Source organism: Neopelma chrysocephalum, unplaced genomic scaffold (assembly GCF_003984885.1).
Source record: "Neopelma chrysocephalum unplaced genomic scaffold, ASM398488v2 Primary Assembly neopelma1_88, whole genome shotgun sequence".
Classification (NCBI taxonomy): domain Eukaryota; kingdom Metazoa; phylum Chordata; class Aves; order Passeriformes; family Pipridae; genus Neopelma; species Neopelma chrysocephalum.
The window spans coordinates 3111127-3131278 of record NW_020897750.1 but is presented as its reverse complement, the minus strand read 5'-3'; the positions used below and the strand labels follow the sequence as shown (position 1 = coordinate 3131278).

Below are 20152 nucleotides of genomic sequence, written 5' to 3'. Positions count from 1 at the left end.
CACTCCTTTTTTTTTTAGTTAATCTGTGATTTTAGGAATAGAGAGTGAGTTTTCTGTGTAGCATGCATTTGTATCGATTTTAAACATGGATCTAGGCCTCGGACCTGGGCTATGTGTAGAGCAGTATCCTGATGTTCTTAGACTTCGGGACACTTAAGTAAATATCTAAATGCTTCTGTAATAGCAAAGTGCTGGAAGAGTAAAGATGCCCCAGTGTCCTGGAAGAACCTGTTTCTCTTGTCAAGAAAATGTTGGGATTTGTTTTGTGTTTTGATTTTTTTTTTAGTTGGTAATTTAGTTTGCAGTTCAGTCTTTTAATGAAGCAGTTGTCTCCAAAACACCTTAATCTGAGTTATAGTTATGTCTGTATAGGCTTGTTGTGTATAAATGCTCCTGTTCTCCTTCTGTGTGCCCAGGTGTTGGGGCCATGGTGGGAGTCTCAGGGAGAGAGGATGGTAGGTTTGGCTTGCTTTTCCTGGTTTTTTTTGGGTTTTTTTGGCACCCTCCCTTGAAGGCAGGCTATTCAGGGGGGATTTCTTCCAGTCCTGCTCAGCCAAGGAGTTGGGAAACAGAGTTACCAAAGGGCGAAGATGAGGAATAGCTTTTTTATTTCTCTTCCACTACTTTGTGCATGGATCTCCCTCTCCCAGCCCTTGCCTCTCCTCTCCGTCACCCAGAAATCTCTATAAAAAGACTAGCTTTTAATCCTTCTGTTAGCTTGGACTTTGCTGTGAGGCATTCAAGGATAGAAGCTGAGGCACTGGAAAAAGAGTTGATTCTTTTATCTTAGTGTATCTGGTATCATGTTCATATTCCCAGTTTAAAAGAGACCTTTGTTTCTTCGCTGGTGAGAAGGCTTCTGAAGTGTGGTGAGACTAGTAGTTTCTGATGTTTCTCTGATCCCACAGTAGCATACAGTAGCAGCTCAATTGATGCTCAGTTGGTTTTTCTGAACTACATAGTTTTGTTTAAATTGCGCATTTCGTAAACTGACTTGAAGAGTTAATAACCGTTTTAATAGTGACTTGTAAGAACATAGTCCAGGTTAAAAATAAAATTACAGCTGTTGGGACCAGACTGAGTTCAAGGCCTGTTAGTATTGTCTTGAGAAAAAAAATATCTCTTCTTATTAACAAGGGTTTGGGTTATGGGCCATTACGTGATCAGCGGGATGGTGTCAGCCCTGTAACGCGCTCACTTCCCAGCACTTCTTCGTGCGAGTAAAACTGGAACACAGAACTGTGGTTTGTTCTTGGCTCTTCTTCACTGGCCCTCTGTGCAAACAAGCTCCCATCTGGCAGACCAGGTATCCAGCACGATCGCTATGAATTCGAGCTATGCAGTAACCGGATGTAAGGAAGAGCTCTTGCTTAGACATGTGCCCCTAGATTTGACTACCTTGTTTTTAAGACAGATGTGAATATGCCGTAGGGGAGGAAGAATGTGGGATTTTTTTTTTCCCCTATATAGCCTTCAGAACTGAGTCTCTAACACTGTGGCTTTTCTCTCTTTCTCCCTTTCCAGTCCTTCCTCCAGTGCTGGTTCCAAGGCACAGCGAGTACAACCCCCAGCACAGCCTCTTGGCGCAATTCCGCAACCTGGGACAAAACGAGCCCCACATGCCGCACAACGCTACTTTCCCGGACTCTTTTCAGCAACCCAATAGCCACCCGTTCCCCCACTCGCCCAACAGCAGCTATCCAAACTCTCCTGGAAGCAGCAGTAGCACCTATCCACATTCTCCAGCCAGCTCAGACCCGGGAAGTCCTTTCCAGATGCCAGGTACAGTCAACTTTGGTTCCCCTTCAGAAGGGAGAAGGTGGTTGGACATCACTGGTATCATGGCTTTTTTGCTTATTAATACCAAATTATCAGCTAACTCTTGTGTTCAATAGCAAGCTGAGAGATGTAAGGTAATAAAGACTGTATAATCTCTTTGTCTGGTAATAATATTGACGGTTTTAATATTATGCCTCTTTCAAACACAGTTAAACCACTACAGTAAAACTCTTGTGGGGTGGGGAGAGGGATTCAAAATGTTTTGGGGACCAGTTCAGCAGTTTAGCCCACAAAGCTTAGCGTGTTTAATGCACCAGAAGTGTAATGCTAGAGATCACTCTTGCTTAAGAGAGAGATCATCATACCTTCAGCACAAAGCTTTAGTTCTGCAGAAAAAGGATATTTCCCAAGGTGATCATGTTATTGCTACTTGATAACAACTTCTTCACACAGTGATGTAATTTCAAGATGCAAATATACCTCAGCTGAAAAACAAGCCCTTAAAAGAAATCTTCAGGCTGTTTTGCTAGCTAAACTCAGAAAAATAACAACCTTTCTTTGTTCACTAGTGTCTGTAGAAAATTCTGTGAAACTGTCTTTTTTTGGTCTTTACATGGGGGTTGATAAAAATACTGCAGACGCAGTTTGTGGCAGATTTCTTGATTTAAATGCTGGGAGAAGGACTCAGTACAAATGCTTACTGATGTTGTTTGCCTGTTTTCTTCAGGGGCTGAGGGAGGGCATGTGTAAACAAAGGAGCAGACTTGTGAAAATCTGTTTTCTATTACATGAAATTAACTTCCATGGATTTCTGATGTTGATAGTTGCTTTTCTCTCAAATTTTCCTTTCCTGAGTGAAGACTACTGAATTTGCAGAGGCTGAAAGAAAGGAGTTTGTACTGGCTTTTCTAAAAAATGTGAGAAATTGCCATGCAAAGAGCTGTCTTTTTTTTTTTAATAATTATTGTTTTTTAATACGATTGGTGTGGTTGGGGCTCCTCCAGCAGAGATAAAGACCTAACAAGGTCTTCCTGAATGCTGGCTTGTGGAAGTTTACTTGATCTTTGAGGGTCTGTTCTGTCCACATGCCCATAATGTCAGCAGCTGCAGTGAAGAAATTGAATTAGAGGAGAGGTCAGGATACTGATGTCCTTGATATCCGTCAAGGACGGATACAGTTGTCCGCCTTGCATTAATGAGGAAAGTGGCTGACTTATGGAAAATACAAAAAAAGAAAAAGAGAAGGAAAGCAGTTATCCAGAGATCTTGAAAACTTTCTAGATACTGGCTAATCTGTTGCCTGTGGCCTTAGAATCTTGTGCATCACTCACATTATGTTTGCACACACACAAACCCTTAAGGCTTAGTAAAACACGAGGCTCCAAATCAAGTGCAGTCTGTTAAGCTTTTAATGCAGCCCTGTTGTCATCTCTGTCTTTCTCTGCTGCTTTCTCATCCAACTGAGGGTATTCAAGTAAGGGAATTAGCAAAGTACCTGCCAGCATTAGATGTAAAGCTCTCAACAAAGTACCTTCTAAACAATAAGCAGTTAATAAATTTCATGAACATTTCTTAAAAAATACATTAAAAAAAACCAAACACAACCACCACTCCACAAAAAAACCTGAAAACTTACAAAGCATTCTCCTGTCTTTTGTTAATGCTAATTTAGTTTTCAAGTTTTGGAGGCCCCTGTGATTATTTGCAATCCATACTCTCAGTAATGGAAGTAAATGTGGGATGAGCAGCAGCCGTATTCACCAGATAGCACAGTGGTAACCTAATCTCAGCTTCTGCAGCACAAGCAAGGGTTTCTCTCTCTTGCATGTACCTCTGTGCAGTTGATTTGGAGGAGAAAGTCCCCTGGAGTATCGGGAAATGGTGACATTGGCAGCTTCTTGTAGCTTCTAAGAAACCTCTTGGGAAGCTGTCCCAGAAGTGGGATAGGCAGCTGAAGGGCAATGTTGAGTACCTGGCTGGGACACTTCAAATAGGGCTGAAAGCAGTATGTTAGTGAGTACAGTCATTGTACATGGGTTAGGTTTGTGCTAGTGATTCAGTTCTGAATGGGACCATGCAGAGACATTGACAAATAAATCCCAGACCCAGACAGCTGCTTCTGTAGAATTTGGGTTCCTGAACACTTTCTGCCGTTCCCAGTCTAGGGAAACAGAGCTAATACTCTGAACTGACAATGATAAGGTCCTGGATATATCTGGGATGTTTGCTTACTTTGCTGATGGAATTGTGTTGGAAACAGAAGTTCATACTGAAAGTTTTCTGCTCCAGCTTCTGTTGAAATTTACCATCATTGATGTCTACTTGTGGCTGGGTCCTGAGACCTCTTTGTGCCTTAATGTCTGCATGACACTTTCAACCTGCAAAATCATGGGTTGGAAACACAGCTGAGCTTTCTTTTGTGGCTTTATGTGGGGGTGAAGTGACTTGTTTTTACTGCAGTTGTGATTAATATGCACAGTAATTCTTTGCTTTCCTGATTCAAGGTCCATGATTGCTTTTTCAGATTTCTGGTGGGTGGAAGTTTATAGCTGAGTCAGGCTGGAAGCATTTCCAGGCTAAAACTGTTTATGTGGATATGTAGATATTCTTTGAAGAGAGGAAAGGACTCGTGTATCTCTGCCTTTTCTATATTTAGCTGATACTCCCCCTCCTGCTTACCTGCCTCCGGAAGATCAGATGACACACGATACCTCCCAGCCGATGGATACCAACATGATGGCACCTGCAATTCCCCCTGACATACACAGAGGAGGTAAAAACACTTCTCCCTTCTTGTTTTCTGCTTCACTTCTTAAGAGTGAAGAACCTTCAGAGCTTACTAGTGATAACTGAGTTGTAATTTTGGATGGACATTGTTCATGGAAATTTTTATCTGTAGAAAAGAAAAAACCCAGCCATGTAATTTTTTTTTATGTTGTTGTATGAGATGAAATAATGAAGCTTTAGATTATTTATAAATGTAAATATTTATTTATGACAGGAAGCTATCCCATGGCTCTTTAAAAATGTAAAATATATGGGGTTTATTACTTTCTTACTCCCAACCAACTCAACGGCTAAAGTAGTTTTATGTTTTCTATTGGGAACTTCCACTAATGTCTGAACAGAAAGAATTCCTATGATACTGCTCGTTTCTGCATGTGATACTGAGCTTACACATGGGCAAGGAAGGGAATCTCTTTCTCTCCTATGATTACATTGATTTATTGGAACAATGCAGTTGATGCTATATAAAGCCTACTGAATTGTGGATGACAGTATATATATCAAGGATAGCTCTCCAAACAGACACTTGATCAAAGGATGGATGCTAATACTGTCAGTTTTGTAAATGCCCAGAGACACGTTACATGGGCAACTGGAATATCTGTATTTTTTCCTCTGAGGGAGTACATCGTATAAAATTGTGCTTTTTTGTTATGTTTTTGTCCTGAATTCTAAACTTCAGTCCTTGAAGAGTATGCTCTGCTTTTAATAAGTTACCCTTCTCCTGGTAATAAGGGCGTTTGAATTTTTTTATATTTTGTTTTGTTCCACTCTCTCTTCTCATTTTTCTTTCATCTTTGATTCATGCAGTGATAACTCTTGGTTCAGAATGCAGAGTTGTCTGCCCTAGGTGTGGCATTGCTACAGACTTTAAAAATCTGTACTTAGAAAAAAAACCCTGTTGCTTTATGTACTGTGACACAGACATCTTTTTACACATTGCTTTTTAAAGCCTTTGCAACCAGCCGTGACTGCTGAGTAAAGGATTTAGTGCATTCATCACATTGTGAGAAATGGCCCCTTTAGAGAACACATGAGCTTACACAGTTGTGGCCCATGCCAAGAAAGAGCAGCAAGCTGGAGTGCTGTGCCAGAATGATTATCAAGATCACAAGCATATGAACAATTTAACTGTTGTGTTTCGGAATTTTTTGTTCCTTTTTTTTTTTTTGGTACTTGTTTTGCTGCTCCTTTTAATGTCTGGTTTCAGGAAGTATATTTGCCCTCTTAAAACAATTTGGATAGCTTTTGTGTTAACCTATTTACTCTCTGCTTGGAATGAGCTTTACATGTGATAAACCTCATCTGTAGCATTTCCACTTTTTGCTGGTCCAGTACACTCTGTGTGTGTATGAATAGTTTTTCAGGAATTTTGGGTCTAACTGCAAACCTTGGCATGTGTGTCCCTCTCCCAGTATGCACAAGTACCATGGAATTCCTCTATTACATGAGAGTTGATAAAGAGAAAAGGGTTTACATTTTCCTTCTTGCTTTTCAGCATTCAACCATTTCAAAATAAAAATTGTGTCTATGAGCATTATCCCCTCCTAGTAGTTTAGTACAATGGATTGTCATCTCTGTCCCTCCATTAAAAAAAAAACAGCCTTTTTATGTTTTCTCATGTTTATTATTCATATATGTAAGCTGTGATTGTAGTACTCTAAAAAAAAATCTGCTGCAGGTTGTGAAAGAAGAGTTTTTACTGTGAACTTACTGCACCATTTTTTGCTGCAGACTTTTTAGGAGCATGTTCTTTATGGTGATTTGTTAGTCTTAAGAGATTTGATTTAACAAGCTGCATCCTGTCAATGAAATTGGGTAATTTCCATTGTTGGCCCATGCTGGGAATAGAGAGACTAAACGCACCTGCTCTGCATGACTTAAAGCAAATGTGAGGAAGTCAGTATGAAATCTGTGTGAGAGAGATATGATTAATTCTGTAAGAATGGCCAGCTGGCAAGATTTCTCCCTGACTTTGAGAACTGGGGCAAAGCTGCAGCTTTGATAATCACTGGCATCTTTATAGGAATCAAAAGTGTACTAACCTCTTACTAATAATACATGACTGATTTTTATTCTTTTTTAGTGTGGTGACGGTTTTTTTGGTTTTTTGTTGTTGTTTTTTTTTTTTTTTAACAGTGGTGTGAAGGGATAGAAAGTGCCAGAGTGTCGAGAAAGATAAGCTTAAAACCAGTGTTTCAAGCAAGTCATTAGCAGTAAACACTGTGCTCAGACATTTTGCACAGTGATGTAGGATGTGTTATCCTGCTTTTGATTATTTTGCCACCTTTTGTATCTATGAAGTACTGCTGGTTTTTGAGGGGCACTTCTGTTTTTTTGTTTTGCATGTAACAGAAACTCACAGAGGCGTCATCTGTGAACAGAGGAAAATATGAACACTGATCTTAGTTGGCTGACTTTTGTAAAAACTTGGAGCTGGGAGAAGGAAACCTCTGGCCAGAAAGACAAGTTTTCCCATCATACCAGTCTGATTTTCATTTTAGCACTTTTACCTGTAGTTGGTATCTGCAAAGTTGGTATCTTAGCAGCAAGTCCAACTTTGCTAGGCTTAGTAGTGAGATAGTATCCTTCATTCAAAAGAAACCACATAAAGCAACCACATCCCTTCACTAGCCTCATTTTATTTGGAGGCATTTCTCTGATTTGTAGCTGTATTTGGCACCTTAAAGAATGTGCACTGAGTGGAGATATCTGAAGAAGCCCACACTGTTGTTGGACACCCACTGGGAAACTTTTTGGTAAAGACCTTTGGTATCATCTGGAGAAATTGTTCCCCATGCACAGTCACAAGTGTTGCTTCAAGACCTCCATGTGAAGTGAACCAGGAATTTCCTGCACAATTCCCAGCTTCATTTAGGAGCTGCTGAGGAGGAACTTCTTGTTACCAGTGTCTGAAAAACCCTATTCTGAGGAATCCTTGCTATCATTCAACAAGTAATTCTTTTGGTCATGAACAGTTGGGATTTTGCATTTGGTAGCAGTTGATGAATGAAAGGTCCTCATTAAATCATATCTTCCTCCATTTCAGCTGCTCTCCAGCCCAGTGTAACTGCCAGGATCCTGTGTGTTATGCCCTGTTCAGCCTCCGATCCCAAGCAGTATCTGTTCATATTGCAGATGTGCTTTATGCGTGTCCTGCAGACAAATATCAACCTCTCTTACATTTTTGAAGTTTCCTACCATTCCCCCAAAAGGCCCAGGAGAAAGATTTGGGCACGTTCTGAGTGCTGAAAGATTGACCTGCTGACTGTATATTTAAGCTGCCTTGTTATACTTCTTTATACCCAAAGTTAGAAATGGTCTTTGATGCAATAGTGTGATGCTGTTTCTCCCTGTTACTATACAGCTTTGCAGTAAGCAAAGAGGGGACTTTTCATTTGTCAGTAGAGTATAAAATGAACTGAATTAGAAGTTCATCTACTAAACTGGAAAGAAAGCTGGGCTGTAAGTTGCAGCATTTCTCTGCTGTGTGGACTTGCACCATAGCATGTTGTAAGAAGATGGGACAGGGATAGTGGGGCACTGCTTGGTACGTGCCCAGGAGCTTCCTGCACTTTCTGCTCATATCTAGTACCAGCCTTTGTCCCTTTTCAGTCTTGAGTTGAAATTATTCTACTATATGTATGTGGCTATGAAAAGTTCAAAAATGACCGAAGATAGAGGAGCCCTCATTTAGCTGCAGTTGCTTATCCAGCTCATCTTTCAGTGATCTTCAGCCACAATCTGCAGGGTTATGACTCTTTACACCTCAAGCCTGTATTCCAGCACTGTTAGACTGTAACATTCCCATTGTTGCTGTACAGATGTCCAGGCAGTTGCTTACGAGGAGCCGAAGCACTGGTGCTCCATTGTCTACTATGAGCTGAACAACCGCGTCGGGGAGGCTTTCCACGCTTCTTCCACCAGCATCCTGGTGGATGGCTTCACTGATCCTTCCAACAACAAGAACAGGTTTTGCCTGGGGCTGCTCTCCAACGTGAACCGCAACTCCACCATCGAGAACACCAGGCGGCACATTGGCAAAGGTGAGCTTTGGATCTTCGCATCCATTATGGAGTAGGGCAGGGGGCATTTCCCTTAGTCAGGACAATCTGGGCCACTTGCCTCCAGAGCAAGCTGGTCTTCCCTAGTATGTGGGATAAGTGCTTGTGTCAGTAAACATATAATTTTCTGGCCTAGCCTTATAAACAAACTATTGTTCTTACCTGGTGTGTAATTACAGGAAGCTTTTTACCCTTAATCAATTTTATAATTGCCTGAAGGCTATCAAAATCTTAATTAGAGAGGGTAAGGCAGTTTGTCCAATGAAATGTCTTGATTTATCTTGATTATTGGTGTATATGGAAGTGCAAACTGTGGTTCTTGGCACCAAATTTTTTAGCTACCCTTAGTTCCAACATAAATTAGCAATCCTAACATGTTTTGGGAGACAGCCTCCTAGAACAGTTGATTCCAAATGCATTTTTCACAGGCTGGTGATTCTTTCAGTGAGAATTTTGTGCTTTCCTTCTATGGTTGTGACAGTGTCTTGCAAAAGAGAAAAGCTTCTGGTTTATGCCTGACTAATACAGTCCTCTTTTCTGAGAACTCACCTATCATGCAAATGACAGGCAAAACTGAAATTGCCCCTTGCAAGGGACCATTCCTGCCAGGCAAATTTTTTAGGTATTTACGTTATTAGTAAACTCTAAATTTTCTGAGACAGTTGAGGGTTCAGCATGCCCAAACAGTGGGTTGGATGTAGTAAGTGCCAATTCATGAAGTATCTTCCTCTTCCATAGAGGAGGAAGGAACTGAAACTGAAGAACAGTCAGGTCCTTTCCTTGAGTCTGAGCTCTCGGTGTGTACAGCTTTCCTCTACATGAGAACTGGTGCAGCTCTCAGCAGTGCACCACACCTGTGCTCTGCCACTCAAGTGCTAATACTTCTCCTTCTTTTCCTCCTCATCCATCTTACCGAGTATCAGGGTATTTATTTAACACCTCATTCATTTTTTTCCTGTTAAAAGTAACCCAGCTGCAAGCAGAGTTCTGCTGAAGCACTTAACTGCGTACGTACCGCAGCAGGGTGTGGAAGAGACACGGATGCCGTTGAGTGAGTCGATGTGTACAAGTGATGATGATGTAGAGCTGTTTGTCTTTGAGGAAGGAGGACTAAATCCCAAACTTGAAGACATAGCCATAAATGTTTTTGCAGATCGGGGGGGAGTATATGTGTATCCACACAGGTACACACATAATCAGCGGCAAAATCTTCCATGGCAGAGCACAGTCAAGGCTTTCTCACTGGAGTGCAGTTGAGTGTTTTAATTCTGTGTGTTCACCTCTGTGATTTGTGACATTATGGGAGGTGAAAGGTTTAAATAGCAAATAAACCGTTTTTTAAACACAGAATGTGAATTTTTTTGCTTTCTCAAAGCCTTTGGCATTGACTCCTACTGACACAAAGGTTCTCTGTATGTTGCTTTTCTGGGGCTTTGCTCCCATTGATAACAGGTGAGGGAGCAGGCACTAGAAGGTTAAAGGACTGTAAACTCGGTGTGTACCCTCATTTGGCAGATATATATATATGGCAGAGGAATATAAAGGCCATTTTCCTTTTTCCCCTAGCTTTCTGGAATGAAAGCTAGCTGATAAAACTCCTTCTATCCAAATTATCATTCAAGACTTTTCCAGAGAATCCAGCTTGGGGCTGCTTCAGTATCTACATAATAATTTGGTTTCTGCTCTCTCTGCTTGCATTCCCAATTATTGTTCTACATAAATATAATGAGAAAAAGTTCAAGCCATCCAATGTAGAGCATCCAGTGCAGTGCATCAGAACTACCGTGCTTGCTAGTTTATTGTTTTTGAATATACATGTTGATTCCTCTTTTATATACATATAAAATACCCTCCTTTCAAATCTCCTGCTGATGAAACAGAAGAGTAAAAATCAAGTTTAAAGACAGATAATGTTGTATATGCAGTTAATGTTTTATCTCTTTAAGCAGAAGCGCTATCTCTGTGGAGAAAGAGCATGAAAAACAGGTGCACAGCGTGAATTTATCTAAACAACCTTCTCCTCCCAGGTGTCCATCTCTATTATGTTGGTGGGGAAGTGTACGCTGAATGTCTCAGTGACAGCAGTATTTTTGTGCAAAGTCGGAACTGCAACTACCATCATGGGTTCCATCCCACCACGGTCTGCAAAATCCCCAGTGGCTGCAGTTTGAAGATTTTCAATAATCAAGAGTTTGCTCAGCTTTTGGCTCAGTCTGTGAACCATGGCTTTGAGACGGTGTATGAGCTTACTAAGATGTGCACCCTCCGTATGAGTTTTGTAAAGGTATGTGTAAATTTCCTTGAGGTTATTTCATAAGCAGAATAAATTATTGTCTCGTGATGTGGTGACTTTGAATGGTCCAGTAACTCCCTCCATCAACCTGTTAAAAGCTGTTGAATTTTACATATGGAATGCTCATTAAATGTAAGACACATCTTAGAGAAATGAAGTTGTATTTGTGGACAGAAATCCATCTGACACACATACTCTGAAAGCTTGGGGTGACTTGAAGAAGGTGTTTCTTCACAGAAGTCCTCTAAATATTGATCAGAAGCTCCGAAATTGGGAGCTGCAGTAATTATCTGGAATAATAACCTTTCTATTCTAGGAGGGCATGCAAGGTCAAGATTTGTGATGTGGCTGATGTTGTGAGTGTCAGCATAGGTACTGATGTAAAAGGGCTGATCATACACATGGAAGTAATCAAATTAAGGTAGTAATATGCTGAAGTGCTCTTCATGATAGGAGGATGGAAACTTTCAGATGTGTTAAGACACATCTGATTCCTAAAATGGAATAGGTTGTTTATAGCTCTGCATCCTACAGAGCTGTACGGTGGTGCTGCCTGAACAGTCAAACAGAACCTCCTATGTATGGGGTGTTGCACTGCACAGTGTTCAGAGCTGCTGCCACCTGTGTTGGGAGCTGGGTAATCCCTTCATTAGGGGTTAATACAGAGCAGAGCAAATTGTATCTGTGGATGTCATAGCCTTGTCTCCACATCTGCCCCCAAAATTACTTACAAAACAATTTTGAATGCTGTTTAAATCTCTCTTTATATCTTTGGTAATTACTGTAACTGAATGAGGTATGAGCTGAAACAAAACCTACTTGTCTTAACTTGAGAAACACATGGGCAATGACCACGCCCTCTTTCTCCAAGGAGGAGTGTTTCTGACTTCACTGCTCAGTTTACTATGTCCATCCAGAAAATGACACTTTGATTCTTGTCAGACAGATGCCTCATCCCCACTTCCACCTCACTCTTAGACCTCATCTTTTAATTTGGTGATCTGTTTGGCAGCATTTCCCCCCAATTTGTTCTGGTTTTGGTCTTGGCAGAGAAGACTTTATTACCCCCCTTTTCAGAGCCTTTCCTAGGACCTGAGGCAGCTGGCAGTGATCTATGGTGAAATTTTGCACTGCCACAGATTATGTCTTTAAGACTTTAAAGACTTCCAATCCAAGAGATCAAGAGGTCTCAAAATGATACTTTCACCACATTTACTGATTTTTTAGGTTACGATTTGTTTGTTGAAATGTAATAAAAGTTGGTGCATCAAGGGTGTTATGCTACCTTGCTGATAATGACACTTGAAAGATAATTTGTTAAGAAAGAAGTAGGCTTCTCACGTATTTAATATTATAAAATAAGGTGATTTTTTTTTCCTTTCCCCACTTATGATTCTGTTTCCAGGGTTGGGGAGCTGAGTATCATCGCCAGGATGTAACGAGCACTCCATGCTGGATAGAGATACATCTTCATGGTCCCCTCCAGTGGCTGGATAAAGTACTTACTCAGATGGGCTCTCCTCATAATCCTATTTCTTCAGTGTCTTAAAAGGCCCCAAACTCCTGCGTTTTGGAAGCAGTTGAGCCTTGCATGTACTTGAAAGACGTATGAGTCAGACACACACACGTTTATTTTTTTTCCCCTGAACTGGCAACAGCTGAATAAGAGCCATGAAAATACTTGACTTCTGTGACCAACTGTTGGATTCAGAAAACAAGATAAATAAACCCCTTTGACATAACTGTTGGTATAAAGAATGTTAGTTTACGTTGCAACGTACTGTGGCAAAGTTGATTTGCTGGCCTTAGTACAACAGGGACAACCGAGCCGGGATCACAGCCTGTGGGACCGAGTTCCCGAAGGATCTTCCTGTAGCTGGTGCTCTTGAGGTTCTTCTTCTTCCTTACATCCATGTTTTCTCCTGGGTCCTCTGGAGCTAAGAGCCGATGTTGGTGAAGCCTGCTCTTTGCAGGCTCTCCTCAGTACTTCTTAAAAACATTTGTCTGAATTGATGGTTGCTGTTCTCTTTAAAAGTAAAATTCATAAAGGCTTAATCTCAATAACTGTGTACTATCTTTGAAACTGTGTCCTGACCATACTGCTGTAAGAATGTCAGGTATGTTTTTTGCTAAGTGTATGTATGGTGTATTTGAAAGTTTAGAAATTAATTAGATTTAGACCATAAAGGAATTAGGAATATTTGAATGGGGGGAGGTGGGAGTGGGAGGGGAAAATGACAACTGAAATGTAGAATATATTGTAAACATAGCGTGCTAGTTTAAACTGAGGTCTGAATTTTGCTGTGCATTTTGTTTTTATAGTGGCTTCATCTTGTTAATTCTGACTATTTTTGCCTCTTCGTTTTCCCCCAAAACAACTGCAAAGTTTCTTTTACCCATGAAGAGGACTAAATGATTAAGTGCTGCAGTTTGAAGGCTGCAGCTTTGTGTATTTCAAGACAAAATTGTACAGAATGCTCTTTAACTATTGAGCAGTTTTATACAGTTTATGTAACAGAAGTAGGCTTTTAATTTTGTAAGAGAACCTTGTTTTGCCAAATCTAGTAACTGTTAATTGTTTGGAGGACTTCAGTATCCCCACATGGGTCTATTTCAAACTTAAAAAATATATATATATATTTTTAATTTTTATTTTTTTTTACTGCTTGGTTTATTTTCTTCTCTTTGATCTTTTATATTCACATAAGCTGTAGTACTTTTAAGTATCTTTATTCCAAAACTAGTGGGTCCTCTTTACTGGAAGTTTTGAATAAAACCTGTTGTTACTGCTTACATTTGATTAAAACCTTGTCTTGTCCACTTCTTAGTAGACTCTTAACAAACCAGATGAAGATATAGCCTTGAGGAGGAACAACTAAAAATGAAGATATGCTGAGCTGAGCTTTCTCCACGCTTCTGCTTTTGCTCTGGGGAGGGGTGAGGGAAGGACTGTCCCACTGCAGCTGGAAAGTGTCTGTCAGGTGCTGGGATTACGGAGTTGGAGAGACTGGGGGTTGACCAGAGTTCCCGTGCCTGTGCCTGGCTAAAGTGGACCATGCAGCGCTCGCAGGAGCACGAGGGAAAGCTGAGCAGCAGAGATGAATGTGTGTTCAGCCAGACGTACATATGTGTGTCACTGTAATGAGTAATAGCCCTTTTTGGTGAATGAGTCAATCCCTCTTTCTTTCTTTCTCTCCTTCTTTCCTTCTCTCTCTCTCTCTTTCTCTCTTTCTCTCTTTCTCTCTCTCTTTCTCTCAACTTAGTATACATTTTTAAAATTCACATTTCTTCCCCTGCTAAGGGGAAAAAAATCCACGATGTTAGAGTTCCCGATTAAGGAGAACTTGGTCAGTGACTTTTTTGTATTTTTAAATTCCAAGAACAGCTATTTTGGTTTTTTTAGATTCAGTTTAAGATATCTTTTTCACAACGAATCAGTCGTAGCACAAATGTAACTCTTTAAAATAAAGAAAATTTAAAGATGACCAAAAAGTGAAAGAATGCTTTTTGCTGCTCAGTCACTGTCTCTGTCTTTTCTGTGCTCAGCCCCTGCTACATTGACTCCCAACCAGTTTCATTCCTTTTGTTGGAATGCAGCTGTGAGGTAGTGACTTCTTTTAATTAGTGCTGTAACCATCCATCATGCAAGTCTCAAGAGCGTTCCTATTTGGATGTTTTCGTGTTTGGATGATCCTGTGCAAGTTTTGGTAAACTTTGAAATAGCTTTGGAATAAGAAAAGACCGTTTTATGTTCTGACTGCTTTGAATGTTACTGTCTTTCATGTTTTGGGCTGTAATGCCTCTCTGTTTTTCCTAAACGGACATTAAAATTAAAAAATACTCTCTCTGCAGTACCTCAGAAATTTTCAGTGGTAATCTGAATTAACTGGGACCGGCAAGATTCCAGTTTTTGTAAGTTCCTAAAAATTGTTGTCAATTTTTCTATTTTGTTGATACTGCTGAAATGCTGCATACATAATATTTTCTTTATCTGTTAGCCAGCTTTTTGTTTGGGGTGTGGAGACATTAGGGGCAAGGCAAAAGTGTACCTTCATGTGATGGCCCAGAGTATCTCAGCTGTACTTTATTAAATAGGATGAGTGGATTGGAATAGCACCTGAGACTCTGTTGTGGTTTTGGCTGCGGTAGAGATAATTTTTTTTCACAATGCTGGTATGGGGCTGTGTTTTGGATTTTTGCTAAAAACAGTGTTGATAGAGCAGGGATGTTTTTGTTACTGCTGAGCAGGGCATACGCAGTCAAGGCCTTTTCTGCCTCTCACCCCACCCCACCAGCAAGGAGGCTGCAGGGGCACAAGGAGTTGGGAGGGGACACAGCTGGGATGGCTGACCCTGAGTGACCCAAGGGATATCCCATACCACATGGTCTCATGCTCAGAATGTAGAACTGGGGAAAAAGAAGGAAGGAGGGGATGTTTGGAGTGATGGTGATTGTCTTTTAAAGTCAGTGCTATGCGTGATGAGACCTTGCTGTTCTGGGGATGGGATGCAGGGAATGAATTCCTTGTTTTGCCTTGCTTGTGTGTGCAACTTTTGCTTTACTTACGAAACTGTCTTTATCTCAACATACAAGTTTTCTCACTCTTACCGTCCCAATTCTCTCCTCCACCCCACCTGGGGTGAGTGAGCAGCTGTGTGGTGCTTAGTTACCAGCTGGGATTAAACCACAACAGACTAGTAGCCAGAAACATAGGAGGCAGGGCAGAAGTTGCCTGGGAGGAAGCAACTGCTAGCTTGATGCTCTTGTGAAGATTTTTGGAGCAGTTTGAACAAGTTTTTTTATTGATCTGCCCCACTTGGGATAGTTGGAGTCAGAAAGCTGGAAAAGGCAAAGGACAAGACAGAAGGAAAAGTATTTCTCACAGACCTCTTACAAAACAGAGAATGATGAGAGCTAGAAACTTGGACAGAGCCTACGGTGTCAGCTCTGTAACCAGGTGAGTTCCTGCTGCTTATTTGGTTTTATTTCCCCATAGTTTCCTTGGTTTAGTCTTCTGAACAAAAGAGTTGAATACAGAAGACACTCCTTGAAAAGCCAAGGCAAGTCCCTGTTAGAAGAAACTGAAAGGCATGGATAACTGTTAGAAAAAGTATTGAGGAAAAGCAGTGAACAGCTCAAGTGGAGACAAATAATTCCATTGGGCTGAACGTGTTTCGAAATGTCTGCTTTGGCTTTTCAGTGCTGGAAATAAAATAATTCTCCCCAGGTGGAGATGACTTTTTCACCATTTAAAAGTCTATGGTGAACCTTTAAAAGATTTGTTGAAAGCTAAGAGAGGTAGTCATGGTTACCTGTGTGGTTTTAGGAAGGTATGGAGAGAAATAATTCATGTTTTAACAGATCCTGTTACAGAGTCGTGGACCTGATCTTCTAATGCTTGCTAACCTGGTATTGCTATCTACTTTGTTAAAGCCATTTGCTTTCTAAATCACTTCTCCTGCTACCATAGCTATGTTTTCACAACTGTAGTTGTCTTTTCTAGCCTCAACGAATGTAGTTCTATGAGTATCATTTTTTGAAGACAATAAATCAGCGCAGAGAAATCTGAAATTTATATGGACCTCCCTTGGTGTGCCTGTCTTCTTGATTTTTCCTTTGTCTTGTCACACGTTAAACATTTGATCGACATTTTGGAAGTTGGCTGTGTTTTGATGCTCTCTTTATTAATTGCTGCTGGTTTGTTCTGTGAAGCACATTGTAGCCTCTTATCCAGCTCTTGAGATTCATGATTCATAACCGTGAACTAGCAGTCACCTTTTTCTGGATGTGTGCCTAAATATACAACATAACTCTTCCATCACCAGTCATGGTAGAGCAATATATTTTTTACATGCATCATCTCACAGTTCATTTTCTTCAAATAAGTTTGTAATTCTGTACAGGAAGGAAGGGAAAATGGCTCTTCTTTTCCTCTGCTCCTTTCCGCCCTTGACTTAACAAAGAGAGACACCCTTGTCATGTTGTCCTTTAGGGGATCTAGTATCTTCTCTGTTCCCTAAGTCCCCCTCCCTGACTTTTATGTTCTTGATAACTTTCTTTATTTTTTTTGAACTCTTTGCAAGTAGCTTTTTCTCTCATTCTTTTCTTATACCTGCTGGATGCTGGGTGTTTCAGTCAAACAGAAAACCCTCTACAGGATGCCTGCCAAAGGCAGGTAAAGAATCATGGGTTGCTGTAGGCACTGGAAGCCACCCATAAAGATACACATGCTTCACAGGAACCACTTTTTCAACCCCTGCTGTCTTAAGTCTTCTTTGGAAGAGGAAGAAGAAGATATACAGGTTTGTGCTATTGGATTTCACTTTTGTTTGGGTTTATTGTTTTTAAAGTTTTTTTACAGATTTAAGATTCTCTTCCCTCCTCTCTGCAGTGTTATGTCACTTAGTTTGCATCTGACTGAAGTGATAGAATTTGTCAGCCAGAGTGCTCAGGCTTTCTATTTAGTGGTTGTGTTCCCTGACTGCTGCCTTCAGCTCTACAGGCAAGCCTGGCACTCGTTCTTGTCATCTCTCTCTCTCCCAACAGGCTTCAGAATAAATAACTTGTCTGGTTTATGAAACGAAGCTTCCATACTCTCCGCTTGCCTTGGTGACTTGCTCAGAGGGGAAATCTCTGCGGGACAAAATGAATCTGTGTAGCTGTAGCTGTCTCTCATTGTCAGGGGCTGCTGATATGTGTGGGCTGGCTGAAGTGGTCCTTGTTGCCAGGGGCTGCCACCCTCAGGAGGTGCTGTTCCTGTCCCTGTGCCACCGCAGGTCACATGTCTGTGTGCCTTCATGTGCTGTGAGCTGCCTGGAATTTGATTCAGTCATCTTTCAGGAATTTTTTTTATTCTAGTGGCTGCAGATTCATAGTTTTTTCTTAAGAATTGGTTTGTGATTTCCCCTTTTCATCCTGCTCCTAAGGTATGAGTTGAAAAATCCGTATTGTCTCTTTATGATCCTGCCAGCTCATCTGAGACTTTAAATCTGTAAAGCTCAGAGGAGGCTGTTGTAGTTAAATTTTGAAGAAGTAAGCACCTTCACTTGCTTCAGATTGTAGACAGGAGTAAAGATATCTCATAGCAGTGATAAAACTCTGTACTGTAGTAAATGTAGAATGAGCTAGAATTGTTTTACAGAGGAGGCTCTGCACGTGTAAAACAGGCTTTCTTTGCTCAGAGAGTTTAAGTGGAGAGGTCACTTGCTTAGACATGGTGGGAAGAGCTCAGTTTGCCATTGTAAGGATCCTCTAGTTTTCCTATTGCAGCTTCTTTCTTTCCCCTGTATCCCTGTAACATGTAAAAACATTCTTTTATATGAAGAAAAATGGTATGCCTAACTTCCCTTTCCCTTACTCTTTCTTGTATGATAACTTTGGTTTTCTGTTCCTTTAGATCACTGAGTCGAGCTTAGCACAAGCAGAGAATGAGACTTGATGTGTGTAGTGCTGCAGTAACACTTCACTATTTTTTTGGAGCGCTTGGTTCTTGGCAGGAGAGCAGGGTCTGTCTCATCTCTGAGCCCTTCACTTCTGCCTTCTGTTGATACTTTAGGGACTGGTAATCCTGAGTGTTTTCAGATATATATGTGGAGACTGAAAGATGGCTGCTGTCCCATCAGATATTCCTTCAAGCTTGTGGACCAGTCTCCTCAAGTCAAAATCACCATAGGCCATAGTGCTGGCAACAGCACTGTTTAGAAACTGGATCCAAGCATGGCTTCATTTTGAACATGACTCGGGCAATGGTTTGACTACAAACAGACTTTACAAACCTCTCAAACACAGCTTGATCCCTGTGTCTGTTGGATTTGGTCCACGCCGTTTCCAAAAGCAGCACAGAAAGAAGCTACCTTGATCTGCATGCTCTGAAGACTTATGAGTCCAGGAGTTGGATTTTTATCTTGTGCCAAGAGAGCAGCTCTGTAAATACTCTTTCATGGGGTACCTTTTAATTGGGGCGTGGGATTTCTTTGTACCCCTACTGAAAATTGACACGGCTCTTAATTCAGAATACATTCTGGGCATTGTGGCCAACAAGTTTTTTGCCACACTTGGTCTGTCAGGAATCATGTCATTGCTTTAAATGTTCCTGTGATCTCCCCAAGTCACAGGAGCAAATTTGAGCAGATACAGCAATAACGCTTCAGTTGAATTTGATGAGCTTGCATTGGTAGAAAGCAGCTATTTGCATTCTTACAATCAAAATGTTAAAACACTAAACTTTCTAGAAATTTATCATCTTCAAAACAGTTTTAAGAAAAGCAGTGAGATGTCTTAACGTTTGCATGGGCACATATGGCAGTTTAAGCTCTCACCTTGAAGTAGGAGCCTCAAGTTGGAGGACCCCGATTCAGCAGCGCATACTTTCAGCAAGGGGCCATCTGTTCTGCCTCAGGGGATCTGTTAGCACCATGCAAGTCCCAGAGTAATCCCTATTGTGAGTTATCAACAGAAGCAAAGCAAAAAAACAGTGGCAAGGGAGGGTTCCCGATCTTCTTTCAGAGGGAGATTTACTGCTGTGGCCTCTGATTCCCCCACCCCCAATACGCCACTGCCCCTTCGATAGAACACGGATACGGTGTTGCTTTTAGGATAAGCAAAGCTGGTTAGGGAGATGAAGAGAACTGCAAGCCGGTCTTAGTCTTATTTCTTTCCCTTTTCTGCCCCAGTTACCCTAAGGAACAAACACAAGCCAGCCCTGTGTCAATGACTGCCTTGTCAGGGAGGAGCCAAGGGAGCAGCAGTGGTGACACTGATGTAGCCGGGGAGCTGAGCTGGTGAAGAGCAGGTACAGGAAGGGTGGCTGGCTGAGGAAGTACCAAGAGAGTGTGTTCACAGCCAGGTTTTCTAACTATCACTGGAGAAAGGGGCATTCCCTGTACTTTCTGTGCCAGCAGCAGTGGGTGGATGACTGGGCTATGGCAGTGCATGGAACGATCCCAAACATGGTCAGACCTGGAAATTCACAGCTGAACATGCATGGAGGCTGTCTTGCATGTGGGCATTGTGTTGGACTAGAGTGGGGGGAAAGGATCGCCTGATGGTGCTATGAGTGATCTCATTGTGTGTGGTGTTTATTTTCGTTGTCTGAGTGCTCCTGCACTGTTGTTCCTTCAATAATAAGGTGGATGAAGTGGAGGATGTGGCCTTTCCTCTGCTTTTTTTTTCATGGTCTTTTTCCACTCTTGTGTTTTGTAAAATATTACTGTCTCTCCTTACACTGGGA

At 41.2% G+C, this 20152-nt stretch overlaps 1 protein-coding gene across 4 annotated transcripts in view; it reads left to right on the top strand.

Moving 5' to 3' along the window:
- The window catches only part of SMAD1 (SMAD family member 1), a 47827-nt gene extending 34098 nt beyond the window's left edge, over window positions 1-13729 (top strand). For all 4 annotated transcript variants that reach the window (XM_027692735.1, XM_027692732.1, XM_027692731.1 and 1 more), the window contains exons 3-7: window positions 1525-1782; window positions 4436-4552; window positions 8391-8612; window positions 10658-10914; window positions 12329-13729. In XM_027692735.1, the coding sequence (XP_027548536.1) occupies window positions 1525-1782; window positions 4436-4552; window positions 8391-8612; window positions 10658-10914; window positions 12329-12472 (998 nt within the window). In that variant the 3' untranslated portion in view covers window positions 12473-13729. The remainder of the gene's footprint in view (window positions 1-1524; window positions 1783-4435; window positions 4553-8390; window positions 8613-10657; window positions 10915-12328) is intronic.
- The last annotated feature ends 6423 nt before the right edge of the window (window positions 13730-20152 follow it).